Source organism: Parus major, chromosome 13 (genome assembly GCF_001522545.3).
Source record: "Parus major isolate Abel chromosome 13, Parus_major1.1, whole genome shotgun sequence".
Taxonomy (NCBI): domain Eukaryota; kingdom Metazoa; phylum Chordata; class Aves; order Passeriformes; family Paridae; genus Parus; species Parus major.
In genome coordinates, this window is record NC_031782.1 from 13,643,121 (window position 1) to 13,666,709 (window position 23,589).

Genomic DNA, 23,589 nt, shown 5'->3' on the forward strand with positions numbered 1-23,589 from the left:
AAACACTATTACCCACGGAATCAAAAGCAGAAAAGAGAAAATAACAGCCACAGTGAGTAGCCCAGTGCCCGCAGAAATGCTTTGCCCTCCGCTGGCGCTGGCCCAGGGCTCCCGGCGCTGCCGGCCCTGCTCGCTGGAGCGGCACCGCTCCCAGTGCTCCCAGTCCTCCCTGCCGGAAAAAAACCACAAGCCCTGCTTAGAGTTGTGGACAGAAACGGTGTAAATTCCTTTATTCTTCATTTTTTATTAATTTAAAAGCCTTGTGTATAGTGCTGCTCATAAGAGCAATTTATTTAGCAGTCCGCAGCAAGTCTGGCTTCAGATAAAATGGGGTTAAACCGGGCTATTTTCCAAATGCCTCACTTTCAGTTTTACTTGTCTTCATTTTCTTCCCTGCTCAACCACTTCATCAGCCAACTGCTACCACATTCTGCTTTGGCCTCCAGAGAATTAGCAGCCCTGACTCCCAGCAGGCTGTCAGAAAGCCCAAGAGAAAAAAATCCCACAAAATCTGGCACAAAAGTGAGATATTATTTCTGATTGTCTTTTTCACTTTTACTTTTCCTCTCCAGCCCTTCGAGGCTCCCCTCTTCCCATCCTGCAGTTTCCTTTTCCACCCCTTTGCTTGGCAGGGATCCCTGCTCCATTCTGCTGTTTCAATAGCTGAAGCTCTCCAAAACTTCTTGTTTTTCCCCGGTGTTGGACAGCAGGAATCCGGCGTTGGCTGGTGCTCACCGGGAACCTCCCAGGAGCTGCCCTCACGCCGGGCTGGGCACGCCACCCTCCCCACGGCGTGCCACCAGCTCCTCTCGGGACATTTGTCACGGGCTGGCCGTTCAAGCCGAAATGAGTGAGATGTGGGGACAGAAGCTGTGGAGGCCACCAGTCCTCACAGCCGGTCCCACACTGCACGGCAGCTGTGCCAGAGCCCGCGGGGTGGGCACCGTCACCCTCCCTGCGGCATGTGGCGTACCGCCGCCTGTCTCTGCCTCCCGAACTACTTTCAGAACCCTGCTTCCCCACTCTCCGAAGTGTGTCCACGTTCCAGCTGCCACGAGCTTTCCCCCTGGAGCCCACAGCGAGTCACCCCTGTCACTGCCATGGGCTGCCCCGATGGCTCCTGGCTCCCCGCCAGCTCCTGCGGGGATCCCACCACGGCTGGGCCGGGCCACCCGAGGGCACTGCACCCGGGCCAGGGCCACCTCCGAGCCGAGGGCCACCTCCGAGCCCAGGGCCACCTCCGCTCCCAGGGCCGCCCGTTCGTGCGATGCCAGCACCGGCTCGCCGCGGCCGTGCGCTCCAGGGCACCGAGCAGCCCCGATCCGCTCCCTGACACCCGCGCTGTGTCCTCGGCGCTTCCCCTCGGAGGGGCCGAGCAGGGCAGCGCTTCTGGCGGCTGTTCCCGGCCCTGGCCCGGTGCTCCGGGGCCGCCGAGCCCCCAGGCCGGTCCCTGCCCGGCCCCGCCGCCCCGGGGCGCTCGGGGGCGCGCGGCCCGCGGGACCCGCCCGGGGCGGGGAGCGCGCCCGTGGGTGTGCCCGAGGGCGTGGCCGGGTGCGGGTGTGTCTGGGGCGTGACCTGGTGTGGGTGTGTCTGGGGGCGTGACCGGGGGCGTGGCCGCACCGGGGGCGGTGCCGCCGCGGGACTCGCGGTGCGGCCGCCGGCGGAGCAGGAAATGGAGGCGTGAGCGGGCGGAGCGGCCGGGGCTCCGCGCCCAGCGCTGACCGCGGGCTCGCCGCCGCCCTCCCGCACCGCCCCGGCCCGCCCCCGCCGCGGGGCCGGCATGTGAGGCTGCCCGGCGGCGGCGCCTCCCTGCGCGGCTGGGCCGGCGCGGCCCCCGCACCGCTGCGCGCCGCCCGCGGGAGGGGAGCCCCGGCGCGGCCCCCGGAGCGCAGCGCGGCGGTGCATGGGGCGGCGCGGCCGGCGGTGCGGACCATGCCGCGGAAGGAGCTGCCGCTGCCCGAGGGCTGGGAGGAGGCGCGGGACTACGACGGGAAGGTGTATTACATCGACCACGGCAGCCGCACCACTAGCTGGGTGGACCCCCGCGACAGGTGGGCGGCGGCGGCGGGCGGGGACCCCGCGGTCGCGGTGTGCGCGCAGAGCCCGGCGCGGCTCCCGGGAGCCCGGCCGGTCCCTGCTGCTGCCGTCCCCCGGCTCCGCTCGGGCTCCGCGGCACGGCAGGGCGGCACGGTGGCGGCGTTACCTGCGGGCCTGGCCGGGCACTGCCGCCTGCCCCGCTGCACGGGAGGGGAGGGATGCAGGGCGCTCAGCGAGTTGCGTTGCTGCCGATCTGGTCCCTCCTCGGCCGGCTCCAGCCGCGCTGCGGAGCCGCAGCTGCGATCGGCGCGGCCATGCGGCCCTTGCGGGGCTGGGAGCCCTTGCGGGGCACGCCAGGGGAGCGGCGGTGGCTCGGTGCTGGGGAGGGACAAAGTGCGGCCGGGAGGTGTCGGCGGGCCCTGGCCGGCATCGTGGCCCGCCTCTGCGGGCAGCTGCGCGGCCTTACCGAGCTTGGCCATCGCGGAGGTCACCGACTTCAGGGTGTGTCTCTGATCGCCCCTCTTTGCCGCCTTCTTCCCTGCCGTATCCCCTTGCTCCTGCTTGCCCTGAGTAGTTCTTTCCCTGCATCGCTCACTTAGAAAAGTAAGATAAACAGAAAACAGGGTGCTGCTCAAGACCGAGGTCATTTCCAAGCGACACTCTGTCCTAGCATGTTGTACTTCCATGCTTGAGGCAGTCATGGTGAGCTAGAGCACGGGAGCTTGGACGTGCAGGAAGCTCAGCTGCTGGATCACCATTGGAATTAGAAGTTTTTTAATTTCTCGTTTAATGCTTTTTTAGCTACAGTTCCCAGAAACAGGAACTCAAAAATCCATCCTAGCGAGTTGGAAATTCCAGCAATCTGAACTATGCGGTTTGTCGTTAATAAATTTCACACACTTCCCTATCTGACAGTGAGCGTTTTCCTTGTGGTAGGGCAGAAAGTGCAATTTCTGAATTTCTGTTCCTTTCTTCCCCTTGCTCCAGCGATCAGTTCCTTGAAGGGGCTTCCATTCTTGGAGGGGTGTCAGGACTTTGCCTTTGCTCCGTTTACTTAGATGGGTTTTTTGTTAAGCGTGGAAGTGAATGATTGTCCAGTTTTACAAGATTTTAAGGAGTGTTCTGCATTCCAGGAATAATCCTTGTGTGTACTGTACACAAATGTAACCTGCTGCCAGGCAGGGCTTTGGAACTCATCTTGGGGTTCAGTTTTAGGAATGTGGTTGAGAAGGGCCAATAACAGAGTTGTTCTACGGTGTTTTTTTCTTTAACCTTCATAAAAGTCGATGGAAGCTTAAACAGGAATGCTTTCCTGGCATCCTTATTTTGTTCAGAGAATGAAGACTAGTGAGAAATCTAATAGGCCTAATGCAGGCTTATAAAAATTCCTGTGTGTCCTTGGTTAGTGATTCAGGAATGACAGAAATGACTAAATGGGTGCCTTATTTAACCATGTGTACTGAGCTGTCGCAGAATCATTACCTGCTCACCACTGCTAGAGGAGAATAATCAAACACATTCTGATAACTCCTATCACATGGCACTTGTTATGCACATAGAAATACACCTGAATACACGTGGCCCTGACAAGCTTTGCATCTGAGTCATCTTCCAGTAGTGCTACCAAGGAAACAACTTGCATTGGACACTGCCCCTGAAAATCTGCAGGGGTTTGAGGAGTCTAGTGGTCCACAGTAGAACAATGTGACACATAGGTATGTGACACAACACTTACCCATCATCTGCTGGACTGTGACTTTTTATCAGCTGTAATTCTCCTCTGCCATACGGGAAAGACTCTTGTTTTCCAAGTAATTACCACTCCCTGTGAAAACCAGTTGATGGGGGATTTCTCATCAGCTCAGGTGAGAAGATGCCTGCTCCCTACAGTGGAGTGAACTTGGATTTACACACTGAGCACTAAACTTTATCACTGTATTTTAAAGTTTAAGTGTTAGCAAAGTTAGCCTTTTACAAGTCATATTTAAAATTGCTGCAGCTGAGACATTGGTTTGTGAATTTGCTCCGTTGCTCTGTGTGCTGTGCTTACACATTCTGTGTGTAACCCAGCAAAAAGCAATAGATATTGGGTAACATGGCTGTAGAAATGCAAGTTTGAGGAATGTGGAGGAAGATGTGTATGTTAGGGCTCACTCTGAACCCAGTGGTAGTGGGGACCTTTGTAAACCTGATCAGTGAGTAGCAACTGGTAGTGAAAGATAGAACACAGGTTTTTAAACCTTCCCTAAATCTTTCATTCTAGCTTACTTTAGTGGAAATAAACATGAGCAGGGATACCATCTAGCTTCAGGGCATGGGCCATCCCACTGTTTTGTGATAAGCAGGCTTGCAGTCCTGCTGAGGCTGGCTGCCAGGGAAGCAGATCTGACTGTGGGCACACAGGGGTCTGCAGCAGGGAAGGGGAGGCAGGGGTGAAAGGTGGGACCTCAGCTGGCCTTGGGCTGTGAAATCAGAAGCTGGGCTGGTGCTTTTCCAGTTCTTGTTTTACACATGACTCCAGTCCTGCTGATGGGCTGTTGGTGAGAGGGTTAGACTTTGCCAGGAGGAGGTCCCTGGTACCCAGTGGCTTCTCACTGTCCTGTGGAGCTGGCCCAAGTGATGCTCTGGTTAAAGCAGCTGCATGTCAAAGCACTTTTACCTTGTAACTTTTAAGACTCAGGGTGGTCCTGAGAAACCTGTGGATGTTGGAGCATTTTGGGAAGTCACCTGAGATTAAATTCTTCACCTGAAGAATTTTATGATTTAGCTGTTGCTGTCCCTGTGGTATGGTGTAATGGAAAAGAATCAAGGTACTTTGCATTACAGGAGTTTCAGGTTAAAGAGCTCTAAGGCAATTCTTCTGAGCAGGTGGGGGGGAAAAACCAAAACCCTTCTGTGTTTTCCCTTTTGTAAGAGGAAGTTCACACAGCTGCCTTTTTTGGTAGATCTGTTGGAAATTAGATAATTCAGGAATTGAATAAAGTGTGACAGGAGATCAAACCTTATTGAGCTGGGGGAGAAAATTTGTCATTCCTGGTTTTAAAACTAAGCACAACGTTTCAGATCTGTACCAGTACATACCAGTTGGCAAACCATGTCAGGGAGCTGTCTCGGTTGCTTTCTTAACACAGAGGGTGCATTGCTCTGGAAGCTGCTGTGCTGGTGGCCAGACAGAAAATACCAGTGATGTCTCAAAACTTTAGCACCAGCTGCTGCTTGTTCTTAAGCATCAGCACAAGCAGCACTTGAGCAACAGAGTGCCCTGAGTGAGATTTCAGTTTTCATCAGAAGTGAGGATTAGAGATGGGAATCTCTGTTCCAGTGCTGTGCTGTCCTTGGGCTCTTTACAACAGGTTTAGGGGAACTTCTGCTCTCCTTCAGACTGTCTCGTAAGAGAATACATTTTTTAACTTCTCTTTGTCTTTCAGTACAGAAGCTTCAGGATGCATTGAAAATTTGGCCATGCCTGATAACCCGTCCCACTCTTGAATATTTATGGTATACTCTCCTACTGGCCTGGTGGTGTAAGCAGGTTTTTCTGGGTTATTTTAGATGGAGCTGACTGAACTTCTCATTTCACTTCTATCACTGGACTCTTGTTGAGAATGAAAGCTATTGAAATAGGAGCAATTGTAGCTTAAATTTGGTGAAATTGCTAAACAGCATCAGATGTTTTCAATTTTGGGAGGCAGCAGTAGCTTAGTTGATGGCACATCATTTCTTGAAGGCTTTTGTTGCTGTAAAGGGTTGGGATGTAAAGGCTGTTCATTAAGTAAAAGCCCAGGTTCTGTGTTTGCTGCCTAAATTCCCTTCCTACTCCACATGAAGGTTTTTCCAGTATGAGCCTCCAAAGCAGTGAAGAGATTTACCAAGGTTGAGGGCCAGTGCATGTGGTGTCACATGTGAGATCTTGTGTGTTTGAAATAGTTAGGGCCACCTATTGATTCAGAAAGATTCAGCTTTGCTGATCTTGAGAATTTTAGCAGAGAAAAGCCAGGCATATAATATGGAGAGCACTACCATCTAGCCATGCCCTTCTAGGCTTTATGAGAAACACTGCAGAGTATTGTCTCCTCTGCATTATTCTGATCTTTGTTTTTTGTCCCCAGTCTGCTCTGCACACTTGGTCCACAAACTGCCTTTATTAAAGATTGAAAAATGTGAGAGTTCTGCTGAAAATTCGTACATAACTGTCTACTCCTAGGATTACTTGCTTAATGTAGGATAACTTTAATGACTGGAATAAAGCTGCTATAGCTAACTTAAATGTGAGAATCCTTCAAAATGAAAGGGCTGGAAGAAGGGAGGGCAATGAAAGGCAGCAGGAACAAAAGGCGTTGTGCTCTTCTGTAGATGAAAATCAGTAAGCATAAGGAGAAGAGAGAAAGATTCTCCAAGATAGAAGAACCAGGGTAGAGAAATTCTCTTTCATCAGTGCCAACAGCATAGGTCATGCAGCTGAACGCTGCTAGTTTGATGCCTGGTGTTGCCTTTCTTTGCTGATATCTAGCTAAGCACCCTGTCACATATATGTGAATCTGCTGCTTTCTCCTGTTTGCATTCCCCAAAATAGCTGACAGCTTTATAAGGAACAGGCAGCTCAGTGTGTGCCCATAGAAACTGCTGATGACCATTTTCCACGAGTACAGAAGGGAGTGACAGAAATGCAGTCTTCAAAGTCATCCAAATGCCACCTCTTGGAACAGGTGTCCTAATGTGTAGGATTTGTGCTGTTCTCACTTTTTTCCATGGTAATAGTTTTATGTAGGTGCTAATACATGAGGAGACAAGGATAGCAAGTAAGATTATTGTGACACTTGAAATTATTTTAATTTTTTAATATCAAGTGTCTTCCAAGATGAGTTAGCTCAAGATGGACCTCTAGATTGGAAAAGTGGGTTGGAGCTGAAATGCATCACACCAGTTATAAAAGATCAGGCTTTATTATTTTGGGGGAGTTTTGGGTTGATTTTTTTTCCCCCCTGGACTCCAGACAAGCCTGAATGTTCTGAAGACTGCAGGGACTGCCTTCAGTACCAGTGTGCATCCTCAGTAGTGTAAGCTCACCTCACACTGGGGAGGGAACTGAACACAACAGGTGTGATGCTTTTTAACAAGGGCATCACTACTAAAGGTGTGCTATGCACATGTGTGTAGAGACAGAGGATGCTGGCAGTGACTTTAGAATGACAAAAAACACTATTTTATCTTGCTTCCCTATGGAACATTAAAAAAATATAAAAAAATGTGAGGCTTTGTTCAGCTCAGCAGCTTTTTAATGCATCTTGGGGAATTCCGAGTCTTAAAGGATCAGAAATGCTTTTGAAGAAATGTCTGTATATCACATTGTTTAGAAATATGTAGGTTGAGCTTTATCTTCTGCTCTGGCAAGGTCATCTTGCTTACAAGTTCACTCCTTTAATTTTGCTTCAAAAACTGTCAGCATATGAAGTTAGAACTTGCCACTGACTGGGAACTTACTTGGCAACGGACTCAACGATTCCATTCCCTATGTAGGTCATATATTTTCATATCAGCATAGTTATCTTGATCTCTATCCAGTGGAATGGCAGTAAATTGGCTAGTAAATTCCAGAAGATGTGGAATGACAGGGGAGAGGTAGCTGTGGTGTTGGGCATCTGGGGCAGGTGCTTGGTGCTGTTGTTTGTGGCACCTTAAGCTGCTGCTTCTGCCAGGGTAAAATTCTGTATCATTGCAGGGAGTGAGGTCCAGAAGCTGGTCTGGCTGAAAAATGCCATTTTGCTGTCTGGGTTCATTTACAGGAGCAGTTGATCCAGGCTGTGTATGCTTGTGCAGAAACTCGTGGTGGCACAGCTGGGGCTGAACTGGGAGGCTTGGAGGAGTGGGAGAGGGGCTGGCAACCCAGGAATGCTGCTGAGGATGTACTTGTGAAACTGTCCCCAATTTCTGGTCAGGCTCTCTGCCAGCCCAGCTGAGGAGGTGTTCCCAGGTGCTTAGCTTTGCCCCATGATTTCTGATCAAGTTTTACAGGAAGAATGGATTTTCACTTGCTGAAGCCCATGTGAAACCAACAATGAGGCAGAGCATCTCCTAAAGATATTCTTCACAGGGCAGCTTCATAGCTAGCATGGTTTTTGAAAGATGAGTTTGCAGCAAAATTTTCCATGTCTGAATGTGATTTAAATTCCTCTAGATTGTGCCAGAAAATGTATTGGGAAACATGGGAAGTTCTGTCCAAAGGAGTTTAATGAAATTACTTGTACATAAAGAAGTGATGTTTGCAAGGTGGTTTGGGGGGTCCTGTCACTGACCCACCACTCCAGCTTTTGGGACTGGCTCTAATCTCAGTTGCTGGAGGAGTCTGTTAGGAAAAGATTCCTGTTGTGTCCTCCTGGAGGTGGCTGCAGGCTGCCAAGGCTGTCCTTGCTCTGTGCTCAGCATTCCGAGCAGCATCACCGCCCCAGAGCGCGTTCCTGCACGCGTCACGGACACTGCTGAGCTCACGTCTGACAGGAGGGAAATGTCCTGGGCTGGGCTTGGCAATCACTTGTGTCGTATGGGACACCTTCAAGCCTTTCTCAGAGAGAGGGACAGACCATACAGCTGTCTTGGGAAAGCCTTGCCGGTCTCCCTGTGCCATGGCTGGCTGCACCTGATGGCCTTGAGTGCTGCAGCAGCAGGACATGTGTTAGCTGGAATAATTAATCAATAAAGAGTGGTGGCAGCAGCTTGGCAGAGTTAGGAGGAGGTGTGTAGACTAATGCTGCTGCCTGCAACCTGTAGGAGAGCTATGCAGATTGACCACTTCCTTGGAGAGACCTGTTCATGCTGGCTGCTTGCCATTTAGAGACCTGTTTAGTAAGGTTACGTGCTTTGCTTGTGGTAATGAGGACTTGGCTTTATTTGAGCAGTTTAAGCTCAGTTCTTGTTCACAGAGCCTAAGGTTACTGTTCCCTCCTCCCTTTAAAGCTACATGCATAGATAATTGGCTGAACAAACAGTGGGCAAAACTGCTCCCTGCAGAAAAATAACTGCTTTTCACTGCCACTCATTCTGTGAAGTGGCATCTGGAAGACTCTCCAGATAGTCACAGGAGGTTTGGTGTGTAACAGGAAGATGCAAAGAAGCCAAATCCTACAGCTGTCAGTGTTCTCTGTTTTTTTCATGCTCTTGGATGGGTTCTCCTGGCTTGGTTTGTTCTCAGTTTATGCTGATACTTACGGGTTCCACCCCAGCCATGATGTTCTGCAGCATAAGTACCCAACACATTTAAAAAACAGATGAATTGCTTTCTCAATTCATGGAGGTGCTGTAGGGATTAATTAGTTCTGACAAAGTGCTTTCTGGCTGAGATGTCAAACTGATGTTTCAGGACTAATGGTATTGTTTAGTGAAACTGTTTGGTTCTTCTCAAATGCCTAATTACTATTTTAGAAGAATGTACTCCACGGAGGAAAGCTTTATTGATTTAAAGCACGCAATAAACAGTATTGATTTGCAAGAGGCAGTCATTCATATCTGCTCTGTTGAGTTGAGATGTAAGGTGGTCACACAGCTACTTTGAACCAAAATGTAAGTGAAACTATTGCTTAAATGACCCTGCAACAGCTTGCAGATTTCTCATATGTGACTTTCAACTGCCTTAGTAGCCTTGTACTCAGAACAAGGGCAGTCCCCTGCCAAGGAGAGGGCTCTCTGCTATTTCATCCTTCACAACCCTACCCCACAGGGAGGATGGCCTGCAGAGGAACAGCAGTGGGTAAAATAACCTTCTGGACCCTCCAAGCAGCACAGGAAAATGTGGGTAACCCCTGAAGGGCTCTGTGAAAATGTACTGTGCATAATTGGGTGGTTAATTTTGCTAGACACAGCTTTGGATGTCATGAACCAGCTGGGGCTCTGCAGCCACTGGTGGCACGGCTGCCCAGGCTGTCCCCTTGGCCATGCAGCCATCAGCTCCATCAACCCCACGGGACAGAGGGCTCAGGCAGGTTGGCACTGTGGCTGGGCAGCAGAAACCTGTCACACCACAGCACCTGGCCCCTGAGTGAAGAGGAGGAGTCATCTTCTGACATCTTCATCCTGGACACTGGCTCCATTGTTGGACTGTTTGAAACATTGAGTGTGTATTTGAGCTGCTTATCCAAATTATCTCAAAGGGGATTTGGGTGGGGATGATAATGGAAAGTATTTGGCTGTCACATGTGATGTGGCTCTGGGACTTATCCAGGTTTCTGTGAGGTTTCCAGGTTTTTCTGAGGTACCTCAGGCTGGTGGCCTGTCTTGGGTGGTGCTGGGTATTTTTCCAAAAAATAGTAAGACTTACCTAAATCCTGATGACCTCTACTGTATCTAATTCCAGGTGAGCTTTTCATATTGAATTGTGGTTTTGTTTTTTTTTTTTTTTAAATAAATATTCTTAGCATTAATAACATTTGGTATTCTAGAGTTTTGGCATGGTTTAAACTTGCAATTAAATCATCACTTTGAACAGGATTTTTTGCTGGAGCATGGATGTGGTGATGCTCAGGTGTATTTGATTAGTAGTGTGTTAACCTTGCAGAGAATAAGGAGGTTAAATTCTCCCATTCAGTATATTATTCAACATTTCTCAACATCTGGTCTCTCTCCATTTCAGCTGTCAGTTGACTCACTTGTTTAGATTTTTGTGAAATTCCTTGAAGTTGTCTCCACTTCTAGCTAACCTAAATAGCTTGTCAGCCAGCAAGGCAGTAAGCCAGGTTTGCTATTTGTCTTTCCTTATGTCACACCACAAGGTCTAATCATCAGAGTTAACACAAGTTATGGCCTTGATGGGACTGTTCAATTCTTAAATGGACACATACATAGAAGGCTTTAGGCTGTTTAACAGCTAGCTCTAAAAAGTTTTCCATTATTCTAGACATGGGCAGATTTGTCTGGCAAAGAGATCTCTTTGCAGCCCTCAGTGAGTCTTATTCTGTCTTATTTCACTTCCCTCCACATACAGATTAAAATGTCATGGCTTCTGCCATGTCCCATGGTTTTCTGTGGCACTGAAGTTTTGTAAGATATCTTGGACTTCTTAACTTTTCTGTTTTTCTTTTTAAATTTGGATATGAAAACTCAGCTCTGGTGGTCTATAATTCTGAGTAAAGGTAGATACATTGTCATCTGTTAATTACTAATTGACTGCTGTGTGGCAGCCATGGTGAGTTTCTCATACAACTGGCTTACTAATAATTCAGTTTAGAAGGTATCTGCCTTCATCTGGCTGATGCCAATGTAAGCAGAACCTGAATGTGAATACTTCTTAAAGCACATCTCAGTTGCTTCTCTTATATTCACTGGGCAGTATTCATCACTTCCTTTTTAAGATTCCTTTTCAGGAGAAGATTGGGTGGATGGCAGGGGAGAGGTGCATGGCAGGAGCCTGGTGTGGTCATTTGCAAAAGGGTTGCATGGCTAAAAATCTTAGTTTGCAAAGACAAATTTGCAACTGAACTGGTCACACAGTCTTCCACTCAGGCTTGTTTTCACACATCTTTTGTAAATGACACTCTTATCCCTAAAGCAAATGTTCTGTGTTGAATTTTCTCATCTTTATTCTCTGTTTGTCCAGTAGTCTGTTGTTAATACCCCAGAGTGCTTCCTGGTTTCTTTCCTATCTGCTTCCCAGACGGAGGCTCCTGCAGTTTTGGATGGTAGCTCTACAAGTTGGGTTGCATCTTCAGTATCTTGGCTGTGCTGGGGCTCCTTTCCCGTGTGGTCACCGTGGGGTTTGGGTCAGGTGCTGTGGTGGTTCTTCCTTCCCATCAGGAAGAGATCCCTGGGTGAGTGGAGGAGCACAGTTCACAGCCTGCTTTGGACCTGCCTGTGTGGGGCTGGGAGGATTTGGTCTCGTGTCAGACCATGTCCCATCATGTCTGTGTGGCTGCTGCCACCACCCCAGACACCAAGATGGGCCTGGAGCCTGCTCCAGTGTCCTGACCAGAGCCAAGTGGCACCAGGTCCTTGAGAGAAGGTGGATTTGGTGCAGTTAGCTCCTGAGTGCTGGGGTTTTGCTGTGTGTAGTAACAAAAATGAGAGCAGCCCAAGTGGTATTCATACCCATAAACCTTCTGCTTGGAAGTTTGCTTGTGGCACTTGCTTCTGATAGAGTGTGACATGTTGGTAAGTGCTCCTTCACAGTCAGATTTAATGCAGAACAGATTTGCAGTGAAATAACCCAAGTTTAATAATTTTAACAATGCTCTTTAAAGGCTTTATTGTTTGAATTACTTGTCTGGAGTAGATGGACAGCTGTGTGGCAACAACTCTGAATGACAGTACTGCCTCTTACCTGTTTTTGTTGAAGGCAGGCTGGAATGCTGCTTTGGTGCAGCTGCTTTTTGACCAGCCTAGATGCCTGTTCAGAGGTGTAGGGAATAATGAGGTTATGTCAGTATGAATTAGGGATTTCACAACAACAGTTTTATTATTTATGTTGCACTCTCTGTATTTATGGAGGGTTTAGTCCCCCCCAGCTAGTGGCTTTGCAGTCAAAGGCAAGCTGTTGACCTGTCATTTTATACCTTTGTGTCCCAGCTCTGGTGCACTCCTTTCTCCAGTGATTGTTGCCTCAACTTTTTCTCTCCCAAACCATATAAAACTGTTACTTATTTCTCTTATGACCACATTTACAGGGTCTTTAAAGCCTTTCATAAATAAGCACTTTGCCTAATGGGAGAAGGAGGTTCATGGAGTTTTGGTTTTTTTTGTTTTTTTTTTTTTCTAAAAAAAAGCAAGAAATACACTGTAGGTAATAGATTCAAAAAATGCAAATTCGTTTAAGCAACTTCTTAAAAAGAAGGGAGGGAGGAAGGAATTGAAGATTAAAACCTGTGTTTATATACATGTAGAAGCTGGAGGCAAAGCAATCCATTCATAAATATACAATAGGATTTATGTCATGGTGAGAAGTGCTACATGCATATTCATGTGTAATTTGCAAATCCTTTGGCGATTAAATACTTTACTCCAAACTCAAGAACTAAATAACCTTCTTGTTGAAATGAGATGTCCAAAGGCTCTAATGCTTTTCCAGTGGAGGGGAAAGGCTGGGTGGTGTAATAGATTCAATGCATCAATTTTGACTCTATTAAAAGATTTTTGGTGTGCTTTGGGCATTATTTTATTAGTATAATCAGGAAGTTTTGAACAAAGCATGAAGCAGAGAATTGCAAGAAATATTGTAAAGCCTATCATGCTAAGAAAAGCAAATAGGCTTAGGAACTTGTTAGGATGTTTTTCTCAACTGATTTTAATGTCAAATACCTTTATCTAAACTTTCATATCCCACAGGTAAGCAAAGAGTTGAACTAGTAACTGTTCGGAGTGCAGCTATCTTAAATAAGTAGCTTTGTGCAAGTGGAAATGAATTGCCTTTAAAGGATGTAGCCTCAGCTCTTCACTAAGAGATTGATATGAATACAGTGTTGCCGATGATTTAGGTTTTCAAAAGTCTTTAAGTATTGTAGACAAAGTACATTCTTTCTAACATCCTGAACAGGGGAAAATGCTGCTGTGGAGTTACTGCTGCCGCAGCTGGAGTTGCAGCCCATAGTGCTCAGTGGCAGTGCCCGTTCCTGGCTAGGGTGAGGTGATGCAGCTGGCTCATCTTGCCCATCAGCCATCGCACTGAGTGATACTCTGAAATGGCACAGCGAGTGCCAGGCATCCTGCCGAGAAAACAGAGCTCAGCCTGTGCCTCTGACACCACCGTGATGAGGCTGGGATTTGTGTGATTCTGAGCTCTGTGCCTGCCCTCACCTTCCTCACGTCCTGTCCCAGCTGGACGTGGCAGCCCCGTGTCCCTGTGCAGCCACCAGCTGCTGTGCTCGTGCAGCAGTGGTGGCCGTGTGGCTCTGTGGTGGCTGGTGTTTGTGTGATGCTGTGAGCAATCACCAATGAACCAGAGCTCTTCTCAGTTCTTAAAACTGGGGCTAAGCCTGGTCGGTTCCATCTAGGTAAATTCCCTGTATACCCTTTGGGAAAGCTGTGGTTTATTCTTGTATCAGGACCATCACAAAATATTTCTTACTGCACTCTCTTGGTGTTCCTGATGGTGCATTTTGGAATTGCTTCTTTTTGTGGCTTTATGAGCTCTTTATCCTTTTTGCATAGTTTTGTGTTGGGAGAATATAAAGTACATCGATGCTAGGTGGGAGAAGCCAGCAGAGTTCTCATGTTCTTTCTTCACCACTGAGGTTATTCCCTCTTTGAAAGTTGTGTTGTCTGATTTAGTTTCCCTGCTCCCGTTCTGTAACAGCCCAGCTGTGGGATGCTTTGATTGAGCAGAACAAGAAGACAGAGCAGTGCACTCAACTCACTAAGGACTATATATGCATTTTTCTGGCTGGCACAGGTGTAGCAAATTGCCCTTTTAGTCCTGTTTACTTGTTTTTCTCATTCAGTCACAGGTAGTTTCTGGTCCTTGGTGATCAGAGAAGAGCCCTGGATCCCCTGCTGCTGTCTTGTGCTGTGATCAGGGGGCATGTGGCAGAGACACTGTCCCTTCCGTGCCTGGGGGCTCTGCTGTACAAAGCTGTGCTTCAGCTGGCTTGAAATGATGTTTCCAGGTAACTGTGAAAAGCTGTTGCTTTTACAATGAGCACTGAGAATTTGTATCATCTTCCATGTCAGAGCAGCAGCATGTCTAAGCTGGTGGCTGGTGGTATAAGGCTGTGAGGATGCAGCACTGAGTACTTGAAGAATGTGAATTGGTGTAGTTCTATAAGAAGCACAAAATTGAGCTGAACAAACCCAGTTCTCCTTAAGCTGAGTCCTGAGCTGGTGAGTTCTTGGCTTTATAGGGTGGGCACTTCACCCATCAAGCAGTTCAGATGCACACAGGGGAATGGCTGGTGAGGTGTGGTGTTTCTGATTACCGTGACCAGATGTATGAGCTGGTTTTATGCCAGTATTTTTTATTATGTGTTGATGAGGAAAGCTAGAAGAGGTAAAGTTATTAACAAATCCCATATTTTAAAAGAGTGCTGTACAGGTAGAGGTTGGATGGGAGTGAATTTAATTCCCTCCTGTTTTAGTAACTGTAAGTGGTTGCCTCTGGATCAATCTCAGAGGGGTGCAGTGTACCATTGCTTACAGTATTGTAACCACTTGCAGTTCTGCTGGTGGAAGAAGTAAGTCTTTGCCCTAGAGGTTGGTTCTGGCTGTGGGTCTGGCACAAGCCCCACTGGCAGGGCTGGAGCAAGCTGAGGAGTGACTGAGCCATCCTGCTGTGGGTGGTGGCCATTCCTTTAGGCCAGGTGCCCATCTGACTCCTCACTGATTTTGCTGGCATGCAGAAAACTGCTCCTTCTCTTTTTGGGCACAGTTTCTGCTGCTGCAGTAAGCTGGAACAGCCCAAGGACTGTCTGGCAGCAGTGACAAGTTGAGGTGGGAGTGACCTTCCTGCCAAGCATGGTTCCCCTGGAAGTCACGGCTCACTCCTGAGCTGCTGTCAGTGCAGTTGTGCTGTGCTTGCCTGGCACCACGGGTGGTGAGTGTGGGTTCAGCCAGGCAGCTGTGTCACTTGTAGTTTGTCTTTCAAAGCAGACAGCTTAAATATCAGATTGATGCTTTCTCAGTGCTGCGCCGTGGGCTGTAATTCCATCTGCTGCGACACGGTGAAGGTGACACCTGAAAAGGTATGTGCTGCTTTCTGGATGTCCTCCCTGTACCTTCTGCATGCAGAACTGGAGGCACCATTTTACCTGCTTGTTGGCCTTGCTCAGTGTGTGGTTGCTTGGGAGCCTAGCAAAACACTCAATAATTTCTCTGAAGTGCTGCTAGAATTTCAATGTTGTATTTCATTCATCCTGACCACTGCGGTTTCTGCAGTATCACCGCCCTTTGTCTTCACTGCTTTGGAACAGTAGAAGCATCTGTTTATGCCATTGATTTGGCAATTATTAGAAGGACATTGAAAAAAGGACATTATTATTGGAAAGCAGGAGTGTTTTCTCCTCTGCCCGTGAGGTCTGTGTTTTTAATAGTTCTGCAGATTCATCACTGATTTTGGAACTTGATAGCAAGTTGGCTCTCTGGATCAGTCTGTAGATTAGATTAAAGTTACTAGACAAGGGCAGCAGAAGTACTTTGTTTGTCAGAGAATTTCAGCTTGATCTTTGCAGGTGAGCTGAACTGTAGATAATGATTTATTTAGCTGAGTTGGTGGGAGTAAGTTAATATGCAGGTTGTGAATTCTGCACTGGTGGTGTAGATCAGCATTTGGGTAGAAATAAATAAAAAGAGCAACACAATGCAACTGTTCACTGAAAAAAAAAATGGCATGGGAGTTGCATTTCATTCAGGTGCTGATGGTGAAGCAGTAGTGAGTTAAGCAGCAAATTTCAAACCTGTAAGTTCTCACAGTGGCTTGCTTAATAGCAGGTATACGGTACTGTAAGGCACAGTGTCAGATCCATTAAACACAGTTTTGACATAAGGATGAAAATGAATAGCTGAGATATTTTAGGTAATTGCCTTGAGCAACAGTGATGGTTGTATTCGAGCAGCTTCAGTGAGCTATAAACAAGCTTCAGCTGAGGCCAGATCAAGCAACTGATGATTTGCACAGTGCCTGGTGTGGTTTGCCTGGAGAGCAGCACACATGGTGTGTGCAGGCTGTACTCCTGAATTCCTCGTTTTCTGTACCCACAGAGGAGTGGGTGTTCAAATAACACTTTCCATCTCCCCAGCTGCGTTAGTTTTACCTCAAATGTCTTGCAACAAATTCTGGTTTTGACTGAGGGAGACTGACTCATTCAGCTGCTTCTTATCCCTTGGCGTATATAAAGGCTACAAAACCTGATAGTGATGGAGAAAAAGTGTTACTGAGGGATCTTGGCAAGAAATACTACTTTACACTGTCTGAAAAAAAACCTCTCAGCTTTTTCCTTTTTTATTTGGATGGAAGAAGGGAAAGCACAACTGAGGTAAGCTGAACAGGAATGTCTTTCTAACAATGTGAACTATAAAAAATTTGGATTATGCGTAGAGAAGACTGGCTTTGAAGTAGCTTGTTTTTCAGAACCTTGCTTTCTGAATTTCAGGGGAAGGTACTAGCAGCCTGGGGTATTCCAGGCCTCACAAGAAAATCTCAGGAATTAAATGTCTTGTGCCTTTAAGCACCTATAGATCCTGCAACGTGTTTGCTAGGTTGCTTTACAAAGAGGACTTATTTTTGTGAGGCGAGCATAGATGTAGCTCACCATCTTCTTTTCCTGCTTACATCCTCTTCACTGAAAACTGAGAGAAAGAAAATACCTTGTTACAGATGAGCAGGGGCTGGGGTATGATATGGCACAACACAAAGAAATGTGATTTTCTACTGTGCTGGGTTTGTGTGGTCTCTACTAGATTTTAAGAGGTTATTTTGACCAACTTGTATTTTCCAAGACAAAGCTGAAGCTCTTATGGATTTGTGCCTTCTGCTGCTTCCCTCAACTTGCAGGGAAGAAAAACATGTGAAAACGGAGGTGGTTTGGCTTGACTTGTTACAAAGCCTCAAAATAATATTCTGTGCGTTATGCACCAAATGCTTAAAATCCCATTTTGGAGTTCACATTAAATAATAGGCAATATGGCAATACATAGATGGTATAAATGGAAAATTCAGTGCCAAAGACATCCTTTTGAAAGTATAGCATAAAGCTGTAGGTATGTAATTGCTTAGGATAGGGCTGTCCATAGGATGTAGCCATGCTATGTGGAGGAAGCCAGTTAAGAGTTCATCGGCATGTTATACTGGGTATTTAGACATTTGGGAAGCTGAATTGAAATCCTCAGCAGAAATTCAAAACTTTCCAGAAACATCTTATAATCCTTGAAAAGCATAGCTATTGCTGTCAGTTTTTGCACAGAAAGCACCTGGATGATTTGGCCATGTGCAGTGTGGAAGGGAGCTCTGGTCTGAGCCGCAGACCTGGGGCTGCTGTCACTTCACCTGGGGTGCTCTGGGGAGAGCTGCTGCCTTCCAGATCATAACTGGGCACCAGGAAATGAACAGGAGATGACTGAAGGGAACAGACATCTCTGGTGTGCTGCAGCATTCTCTGTCTGGCAAACACCTAGGACAGGGATCTCCATCTGGCCTGGGCTCGGCCCTTGAGGAGCGGCTGCTGCCATAGGAACCACGATGGCTCCAACCCTACTGCCAGGATTAAACCCAGTACAGCCCCACTGTGGGCTCCCACGTCGAGCTCTTTGTCCTCACAACCCATCACCTGCACTGCTGCCATCCCTAACATCCCTCTTACAGCTTCAGAATATAGCTTAAACCTGCTGCAGTCTGCTTCCAGATGCTCAGTGATCAGAAAGGGAGTAAGGATTTTAACCATCTTTGGGGAAGCGCTGTGGGCAACTGAGGGTCACAGCAGCCAGCCTGAGCCTCGCAGGGCTCAGCTTTGTATTCAGATGCGCTGGCCTGCGAGCTGCAGACATTCCAGATACTTGTGTTCGTTTTGGCTGTATCCAGGCACGCACTGACAAAGAGCAAGATGCGTGCAGTGAAGTATAAATCCCGTCCTCTAATGACTCAAAGCACTGTTGTGTGCGCATACATGCTTAACAGATTGTATAATTAGCTGGCTTTGTAAGCTGGCAGCATGTATGATTCTCCAGTAGCTCCCTAAAAAATCCCGTGTGGTGTAGGGAGTGCACGCAGGTCCTTAAGCTGCTTGTATCCATGTAGTGATGACTGCTGGGCACAGGAGAGGGGGCTGCATCCCCTGTGCCCGGAGGAGAAGGGCTTCCCAGGCCCAGTGCCACCACCTCTGCCCGTCCCTGAGCCCTGGGCTGGCAGCAGCTCGTTTTTCCCCTTGGCTGCTGATGCTGGGCTGGTTTGGCCGCTGCTCTGAGGACAGGGGCTGTCCCCAAGGCAGTCCCCATGCAGTGCCCTTGAAGACAGGCTCAGCAGATGGTGCAGCCAAGTGCTTCAGTGTGCACAGCCTGAGCTACCACTGCAGCCCCAGTGGTAGGCATTGGCCCAGACTGGAAGCCCGTTTTATTTGCAATATTGAACTCGGGAGTGTTAATGGCGGGGCACACAAGGCTGCCTGCAGAGCTGTCCCAGGCCTGCAGCACGGGCACAGAGGCGCTGCCGGCCGGGAGCGGAGCGGGGCCGGCGGGGGAAGGCTGGGCTGCGCTGCCCAGGGGAATGCCGCAGCTTGTGCCGGTGTCCGGGACACCCGAGGGTGGGAGCAGCACCGGGCACCGCCGCTGCGTGCTTGGCATTTCACTGAGGCCGGGGAGGAGAACACGACCTTGAAAATCCTTATCGAGATGAAAAGGTGCAGTGAGGGAGCGCCTTCCTCCGCGCACAGCGCCCGGCCGGCCGGGCCGACAGCCACGGCTCCAGGCCTTCCCACAGCCCGGCCGGCCGGGCCGACAGCCACGGCTCCGGGCCTTCCCACAGCCCGGCCGGCCCGCCGAGGGCTGCTCTGGGCTCAGGCGTGTGGGATCGGCTTCTGCAGGTGACTCTTTCTATGCATCTCTAAGTAATAATGAGCCTGGAGGCAGAAGCAAGGCGAGCTCTGGCAGCTGGAGAAGATGGGCCACTTGAGGGGAGCAGGTTTAATTATGATTCTGTGGCAGGTGAAACTTACCTGTGAGTTTGGTGCCCAGAAATCTGGTGAGCAGCCAGGCAGCTCCTCCCAGCCACCAAGGGGGGTTGTGGATTTCCCCAGTGCTGCTTCTTTTCCTGACACTCCTCTGTCCCTGTACTCCATCGACAGCCGAGTCCCCGTAACCCAGCTGGGAATGCCCTGGTCAGAGCGGTCTGGCTGCTGTTCTGCTCTGTTGCTGAACAGGAGCAGTTTGTGGGAGGGCTTGGAGGATGCAGAGCTGCTGGTCTGGGAAGAGGAGCAAGGAAAAGCTGTGTAGGGAGAGGTGGGAGAGATGCCTTTTACAGCCACAAAAACCCTTAGCATGGCTCAGTTGCTGATATCTTTGTGCTGTGGATCCAGCACAATTCCCCTCTCTCCCCTGTACTAGCACATGTACAGTCACATGCTAATTCAGGTTAAATAACTGCATCTCCTAGAAATTGATCCTTTTTGAAGATGTTTTTTGGGTGCTTCTAATCCTGAAGCGTGTCCCAGGAAAGTGACATTGTACAGATAAAGCAACCCTTGCAGTGCAAAAAAGTAATCAACACTTACTACTATGAATATGTGCTGTAAAATGAAAAATGCTGCATTCCTGAAGAAATCTTAAGTATTGTTACAGCTTGACTGTGGCACTTCTGTTGCTGAGGCTGCACTGCAGCTTTGGAAGCAGATACTTAAAATTCATTGGTTTGTGGTGGGATTTTTTTCCTCTTGACAAGGATAGAATAAAACCTGTCTTTTTCCATGGCTATAGGAATATACCCTTGTGTACTGTGTCTTTTAGTTGGAGGAATTCAGGCATGTACTGATGTCTTCAATAATTCCTTTGTAAATACTTAGCTTAGAACATTTGCATAAAACCTTATCTCACTTAACAAGTTCAGATTTTTTTTCAGTTTTACAGGATCTAGGAATTTGGATGTGCACTAATGACCTTGGGCTGGGACATTTGTTTTTAGGTCCTGTGGAATGGAGCAGCCTCAGCCCAAGGAAGGTGGAACTTGCCCCTGCTGACGGGGGCACTCCTGTTGCTGTAGTTCATGAAGACTTGTTTCCCTGCTGAAGGAGCTGAAGCAGCTTGCTGAGGAGTGACATGAGTAGTCATGCCACCACCTTGGGTGCTCCTGTGGAAAAAGGATGTGGTCATGTTGAGTGGCAGAGTTGTCAGGGTTGGTATGGGCTGGCATGTGCTACATCTAGTGAGATTACAGAGAATTTGCTGCATGTCCAGAGCCTGCTTCTGAACCAAGCACAGGATGGTGTGAACACATATTTTCTGTCAAAGCTGGTGGCCTTGCTGGCCAGCTTCTGCATTGCTCTGAACTTCATGCCAGGCCTTCAGTTTTTGTTTGCCACAATACTTAAGATCAATCTGGCATCTCTGGCCTTTTTCTTTGTGGTTATCTGGCTTGTAAAGCTGGGATGAAATGCAACCTGTTTGTTGGGATTCACCTCCTTCATTTTTTATCATAGAACAGCTAGGATGGTGGTAATGCCACTGGTGTCTCTGCTGTCAGGCAAGCCAGGAGCTTGACTGAGGTACAGACCTGTTGCATATGTATGGGAGAAGTGGGAATAAAGAGACAGCAAAAAGACACAAACAATTTGTGGGTTTAGCCAGCTTCGCCAGGGTACACTGGAAAAGGGAGGATTGATTGTTCCTTTGGAAGGAAAGAGGTTCCTGTGCTCTTGGTCATAAACTGAAGTAGAATAGAAGCTAAATATTAATAATGAGACTATGTAAGGTGTGTCTCTGACACATACCTGAAGCATGAAGTGTGAGCAGCAGTGATAAAGTGATATGTATGCTGAGTCTCTGCTTAGTGGAAAGAAATGTTGTGTGTTTTGAACTAAGGAATAACTGAAAAACCAAATCCTGACCTGGCTTGTGCCATTTCTGAGCTGGCAGGACTGTTAAGTGGGCTTTAAACTACCCAAGATAGATGGGAAAGGGGAATGAAAGAGAGCAAGTGGCATTAGAACTTCCATGTTAACACAAATTTGATCTGTTGGCAAAATATATTCATAGTGGATCATTAAAAATAAACGATGTTTGTGAGAGTAAATCAATCAAACTCACTTGGTGATGCAGATCTCACTTTTGCTGTCCTCAGATGCGTGAACAGCCTTCAATAGTTGTTGATTTTTATCGACTCCCTTCAATGTGTGAAGTACTGAGCTATGTTTAGTGCTTTGTACAGTTCTGCCTATAAACACAGTTTGGCATGTTGGTTTTTTTTGTGGCTTAACTACCTGGTAAATCAAGGCTTTCTTAATTTGGATGAAAAAGATTAGTATCTTTTTATTAATTAAAACCTATTAATTTTATACTCTCACCTTCTAACCCTACATCTCCTAAAGCTTTACTCTCCACGAAGTTGTTCTGGAAATGTGTTCTTATTCTGACATTTCTGTTCATTTTTATACGGTATGGCTTTTCAGGATCTGAGAACACATTGTCTCAACACTTACAGCAACAGTAGTAGATCGTAAAACTCATTCTTCATTCTCATAAAGAATTCTAAGTGCTTCTGTGTTTCAGCAGTGCTGCATTTATGAGCTGAGGGCTGTGCAAAAGGCTTTCTCCTTTTTGGATCAGAAGTGAGTTGCCATGCTTTCATTTCCAAATGCTGTCCTCAGTGCTAACTCACAAGTCTGAATCTGTTGAAATAGTTTTGGTTTGCCACTCTTGAAGAAATGGCATGGATTGCAATCTGCAAGGCTATGCTTACGCTTGAGTGAGTATTCTGCATCTTGAATTCACAGCTACTTTGCAAGCAAAAGGATTTTTCTTCTCCTGTGTTCTCCACTGCTCTGACATCATCTTGACCAGGCATCTTCTCTGATTCTTGCAGGCAGCCAGAAATACTCCTGTTCATACTGGGTGCTGCTGACTTTACGATGGCATTGGAGGAGGCCTCTGAGTGCCCCGAGTCCCCTTGGGGGTTCATGTGGCTTGGTAGTTTCCTCTGTGTGACAAGGTTCTGCTCCATCTGGCCAGATGTCCAAGGTGTCGGGCTGATGTCAGATCAGAGCCTGCAGTAATGGTTTCAGAACTAAGCACTGCACAAGAGCTGAGTGGCTGCAGCTGATCTGACTTAGGGCAAGGAGCAGAAAAGATGCTTTTGTGATGCCCTGTTGCTTGCCTAGGCTGTGTTCTGCAAGGGGGGCAGACCAGAGAGTCTGCTAATGTTGCTGTTGGGGATTGGGACCATCAGGTAGCTCTATAACTAAGTCAGAACATTCATAATGCAAAAATAGCAAGCAGGCAGCCCTACCAAAGCTGCTGTATGGATGAGCAGTTAGCCCAGTGCTAGCACGAGGCAAACCAGGGAGCAGCATGCAAACCATGTGCATGTGAAACAAACTCCTGTGCTTCCCTTGTACTTTCCTAATAGGTTTTCATACTAGCAGTGCTTGTTTTCTACACTGGGGAGATTAGATGAGTCCAGTGATGCCACCACCCTAGGGATGTATTTCCCACTTCAAATGTCATGTGAATAAAGGGCACAGGGGCTGACAGAAGGCAGGTTGCAGGAGGCATTTGCTGTTCACAGAACATGCTGTAGAGAAGTACAGCAGCATGCTTTTCTTCTGAAAGAATTCAGGTTTGTAATCACTGTACATGAAGTGTAAATTCAGTGTCTGATGAAGCCCAGTTGTGGAGTGAACCCCAAATCTCTTCCCCATCATCCCTGCCTGGATGGTCAGCTCACTGCACTGCACTTGTTTCTGAATGCTGAGGTAAGGCAATTATTTCATACTTGCTTCCATGCTGAGATCTCAAATATTTATCTTTTTCTGACAGTAGCCATTGGTTCTCTGCTCTAGGAGCTGTATTGTGGGGGGAGTTTGTCTTATACACCTCCTTATCTTGAGGCATCTTGCCAATATAAACTGCTGCCACCCACACTAGGCAGCCTTTCAGGGAAGCAGG

At 47.7% G+C, this 23,589-nt stretch overlaps 1 protein-coding gene across 2 annotated transcripts in view; it reads left to right on the plus strand.

Annotated features, from left to right (window-relative positions):
- The first annotated feature begins 1,757 nt into the window (after positions 1 to 1,757).
- Positions 1,758 to 23,589, plus strand: part of WWC1 (WW and C2 domain containing 1) — a 66,805-nt gene continuing 44,973 nt past the window's right edge. Inside the window, exon 1 of one of the 2 annotated variants that reach the window (XM_015641916.1) lies at positions 1,758 to 2,051. In XM_015641916.1, the coding sequence (XP_015497402.1) occupies positions 1,933 to 2,051 (119 nt within the window). In that variant the 5' untranslated portion in view covers positions 1,758 to 1,932. The remainder of the gene's footprint in view (positions 2,052 to 23,589) is intronic. The other variant, XM_015641917.3, reaches the window with a different exon arrangement.